Source organism: Oncorhynchus gorbuscha, linkage group LG15 (assembly GCF_021184085.1).
Source record: "Oncorhynchus gorbuscha isolate QuinsamMale2020 ecotype Even-year linkage group LG15, OgorEven_v1.0, whole genome shotgun sequence".
In the NCBI taxonomy this organism is placed as follows: domain Eukaryota; kingdom Metazoa; phylum Chordata; class Actinopteri; order Salmoniformes; family Salmonidae; genus Oncorhynchus; species Oncorhynchus gorbuscha.
Window position 1 is genome coordinate 81,602,306 of NC_060187.1, and position 5,000 is coordinate 81,607,305.

The window sequence follows — 5,000 nt, forward strand, 5'->3', positions numbered from 1 at the left end:
AATTGATGTTGAGATGTGTCTGTTACTTGAACTCTGTGAAGCATTTATTTGGGCTGCAATTTCTGAGGCTGGAAACTCTAATGAACTTATCCTCTGCAGCAGAAGTAACTCTGGGTCTTCCTTTCCTGTGGAGGTCCTCATGAGAGCCAGTTTCATCATAGCGCTTGATGGGTTTTGCGACTGCACTTGAAGAAACTTTCAATGTTCTTGACATTTTCTGTATTGAGTGACCTTCAGGTCTTAAAGTAATGATGTCGTTTCTGTTTGCATAAAATGGACTTGGTCTTTTACCAAATAGGCAAATATACAAGTGAAATAATCTGTCTGTAAACAATTGTTGGAAAAATGACTGCCATGCACAAAGTAGATGCCCTAACCGACTTGCCAAAACTACAGTTTTCAACTTCAACTGTATATAATCTGTACACACAAGTAGTTAGTTCAACCATTGAAGTGTTAAGAGCTGATAAACGAGGGTTAATCTAGTAGAACACCAGGAGATCCACATACAGCAGCTCCCCTCATCACATCTCATTCAGCCATATCCTGAAGGACATATTACAACCCTAAGCACTATCTAACACATTACTCATCTAATACACTGGCACACACTCTCTCTCTCTCCCTCTCTCTCCCTCCCTCTCTCTCTCTCTCTCTCTCTCTCTCTCTCTCTCTCTCTCTCTCTCTCTCTCTCTCTCTCTCTCTCTCTCTCTCTCTCCCCCTCTCTCCCCCTCTCTCTCTCTCTCTCTCTATCTCTCTCTCCCCCTCTCTCTCTCTCTCTCTCTCTCTCTCTCTCTCTCTCTCTCTCTCTCTCTCTCTCTCTCTCTCTCTCTCTCTCTCTCTCTCTCTCTCTCTCTCTCTCTCTCTCTCTCTCTCTCTCTCTCTCTCTCTCTCTCTCTCCTCTCTCTCTCTCTCTCTCTCTCTCTCTCTCTCTGTCTATGTCTCTTTCTATTAGTTCTACATCTCCTTATCTCAGTCTCATTGTACAATTCCCTCTATCATATCTCACTTTTTATTTTATCGCTTTACTATTGACCTCACTAATGTAATACCCACTACTCTCCCTCTCTCTCTCTCTCTCTCTCTCTCTCTCTCTCTCTCTCTCTCTCTCTCTCTCTGTCTCTCTCTCTCTCTCTGTCTCTCTATCTCTCCCTTTCTATCTCCCTCTCTCTCTCTCACTCTCTCTATCTCTGTCTCTCTCTCTCTCTCTCTCTCTCTCTCTCTCTCTCTCTCTCTCTCTCTCTCTCTCTCTCTCTCTCTCTCTCTCTCTCTCTCTCTCTCTCTCTCTCTCTCTCTCTCTCTCTCTCTTCTCTCCCTCCCTCCCTCCCTCCCTCCCTCCCTCCCTCCCTCTCTCTCTCTCTCTCTCTCTCTCTCTCTCTCTCTCTCTCTCTCTCTCTCTCTCTCTCTCTCTCTCTCTCTCTCTCTCTCACTCTCACTCTCTCTCACTCTGTCATTACTGTCCTCAGTTACCTGACAGGGGAGGATTCCGTCTGAATTAGTAGGAAGGTGAGAAGCTGAGACAGCAAGGCAGACCTCAATCAATCATTCATACTTCATTGGACAGACACAGGAGGAGAGAAAGAGATGGAGGGAGACACAGGAGGAGAGAAATAGATTGAGAGAGACACAGGATGAGAGAAAGGCAAGATGGAAGGAGTGAGACAGAATGAGTGAAGAGAAAGAGTGAACAACAAAGCCCCCGGCACACACACACCTTATTGAGGGCCCCTATGCTCCGTGAGGAGGCATCAGTAAACACACACACCTTATTGAGGGCCCCTATGCTCATTGAGGAGGCATCAGTGAACACACACACCTTATTGAGGGCCCCTATGCTCCGTGAGGAGGCATCAGTAAACACACACACCTTATTGAGGGCCCCTATGCTCATTGAGGAGGCATCAGTGAACACACACACCTTATTGAGGGCCCCTATGCTCCGTGAGGAGGCATCAGTAAACACACACACCTTATTGAAGGCCCCTATGCTCATTGAGGAGGCATCAGTGAACACACACACCTTATTGAGGGCCCCTATGCTCCGTGAGGAGGCATCAGTGAACACACACACCTTATTGAGGGCCCCTATGCTCCGTGAGGAGGCATCAGTGAACACACACACCTTATTGAGGGCCCCTATGCTCCGCGAGGAGGCATCAGTGAACACACACACCTTATTGAGGGCCACTATGCTCCGTGAGGAGGCATCAGTGAACACACACACCTTATTGAGGGCCCCTATACTCCGCGAGGAGGCATCAGTGAACACACACACCTTATTGAGGGCCACTATGCTCCGTGAGGAGGCATCAGTGAACACACACACCTTATTGAGGGCCACTATGCTCCGTGAGGAGGCATCAGTGAACACACACACCTTATTGAGGGCCACTATGCTCCGCGAGGAGGCATCAGTGAACACACACACCTTATTGAGGGCCCCTATGCTCCGTGAGGAGGTATCAGTGAACACACACACCTTATTGAGGGCCCTATGCTCCGCGAGGAGGCATCAGGGAACACACACACCTTATTGAGGGCCCCTATACTCCGCGAGGAGGCATCAGTGAACAGTTTGCTGTGCAGCAGCATGACGCGGGCGATGAGGTAGAGGCGGAGGAACATGGGAACACTCAGCACCATGTCCAGGTCAGCCTCAGCCTGGGACGGGGCGTAAGAGAACGCCAGACGTGCCCGCCACTGGAACTTAAAGTCCCCGGGCACCGGATGCACCGCCGACACCAGTAGCTCCAACGATATCAGCAACACCCGATTCAACGTCATGGCGATGCGCCAGTCGTCCGCTCCGTTGTCGATGACGAAGAGCTGTGGTAGGAAAGAGGAGGAACAAGGGACAGGAAGATAGAACGAGGGCTGGTTAGAGCGGGGGTAGCATTTGAACCACTTTGTAATTACTTAGCAATGAACGTCGACATCATCATCATGGTCACCATCATCATCATCATCATTATCAGTAGTTTGGTACATGATTACAGTGTTAGTGCCTGTAGTCGTCAATATAATGGCTTTGCATAATCACAGTGGATTTATCTTTGTTTTGATGAGAGGAAGGTGTTAGAATGTAGTGACACTATTGATGTTTAGACTGCTTTGTTCCCCTTTCCCTCATAAAAAACGAACTGTCATGTAACTCTCTGTGAGCTGTCTGCTAACTGTCTGCTAACTGTCGGCTAACTGTCTGATAACTCTCAGCTAACTGTCTGCTAACTCTCAGCTAACTGTCTGCTAACTGTCTGCTAAATGTCTGCTAATTGTAGGCTACTGTCTGCTAACTCTCAGCTAACTCAGCTAATTGTCTGCTAACTCTCAGCTTACTTTCTGCTAACTGTCTGCTAACTGTCTGCTAACTGCCTGCTAACTGTCTGCTAACACCCCAGGAACCTAAGTGATCCCATTACCCCAGTCACAGCATTACTTTGAGACATCATTATGGATGTATTTCTGGCATCATTATGAACACACTCTAGCCATAATGCTTTAATTGCTGTTTTTTTCCTGCTCAGTTGATGTTGTTTGCTTTCTTAATTGCTGTGGTTACTGTTGATACTGTCGCCGGGGCGGTTGTTATGAGGAAGAGCTAAGAGCAGGGTTTTAGTAGAGACCATCCCCTTCAGGAAGAGACAGACGGGGGGAGATGAAGAGAGAATATGAGAGAGGAGGGAGATATGGAGAAGGAGAGAGGGGGAGGAGCTAGAGATAGGGGAAAAGAGAAGGCAGGGAAATGAGAAAGAGAGAAAAAGAAGGGAGACATAGAGAAAGAGGAGAGACAGACAGGTGGAGAGTGAGCGATGGAGCGAGGTAGGGAAGTCCCTGTTTTAAATGAAAGGTTGAACAGATGCTGGTGGGCAGAGAGGAACAGTCAGAGTTGAGCAGAGAGAGAGAGAGAGCAGCTCTTACTGTATCCACATGATTCATCTGGAGAGGTTTTTATCCCACACACTTTGTCTCATCATACAAAACAAACACTATGAGAGGGTCAAACAACAGAACTAGCACAGTACAGGACCAACCAGAAGTCACAACTCATCTGGAGGGGCCTCAACTGGCCTGCACTGTAGCAGGATTTAATGTACAGCCACTACCAGACTGAAGAACAAGGGATAGGGAGAGAGAAATAGAAAGACAGACAGAGAGAGAAAGAGAGAGAGAGAGAGCAAGAGAGAGCGGGGGGGTAAAGAGAGAGAGGAGAGAGAGAGAAAGAGAGAGAGGGGATGGGGTGTAAAGAGAGAGAGAGAGAGAGAGAGAGAGAGAGAGAGAGAGAGAGAGAGAGAGAGAGAGAGAGAGAGAGAGAGAGAGAGGGATGGGGTGTAAAGAGAGAGAGAGAGAGAGAGAGAGAGAGAGAGAGAGAGAGAGAGAGAGAGAGAGAGAGAGAGAGAGAGAGAGAGAGAGAGAGAGAGAGAGAGAGAGAGGGGATGGGGTGTAAAGAGAGAGAGAGAGAGAGAGAGAGAGAGAGAGAGAGAGAGAGAGAGAGAGAGAGAGAGAGAGAGAGAGAGAGAGAGAGAGAGAGAGAGAGAGAGAGAGAGAGAGAGAGAGAGAGAGAGAATGAATGAATGAATGATACAGATAGTTAAACTGAAATGTGACACTAAAAGAGAGTTCAGTAGTGGTAACATTCTTGCCCAGGTGTCTGTGTCTGCTCCAGCCAACTTACCTTGGTGAGACAGCTACAGCCTGTGGCCTGGTTGAAAGCAGACACAGTCACCCAGGCTAGTGACACTCCTTGTGCTCTAGTAGCAGAATGACACAACCAGCAGTGGATCACTGCTGGATAGAAAGCACAAATACACTTTCAGCTTTCAGACTAGATGGCTCTGTTTGCGTGACAGTGTAGCATGCAACTGGTGCCACTGGTGAAAAGACAAAAGGAGCATTCATCATGTCGTTGGTGTGTGTCGCAAGGAGTCATTGTGTTCTGCACACTTGTGTATTGTAGGTAAAATTTTTGTGAATGCTGCATGTCAGTCAGTGTGTGTGTATGT

At 47.8% G+C, this 5,000-nt stretch overlaps 1 protein-coding gene across 1 annotated transcript in view; it reads right to left on the bottom strand.

Annotated features, from left to right (window-relative positions):
- Window positions 1-5,000, bottom strand: part of kcnn3 (potassium intermediate/small conductance calcium-activated channel, subfamily N, member 3) — a 111,391-nt gene that overhangs the window by 47,531 nt on the left and 58,860 nt on the right. Inside the window, exon 4 of the mRNA XM_046303238.1 lies at window positions 2,530-2,826. Coding sequence (XP_046159194.1) covers window positions 2,530-2,826 — 297 coding nt within the window. The remainder of the gene's footprint in view (window positions 1-2,529; window positions 2,827-5,000) is intronic.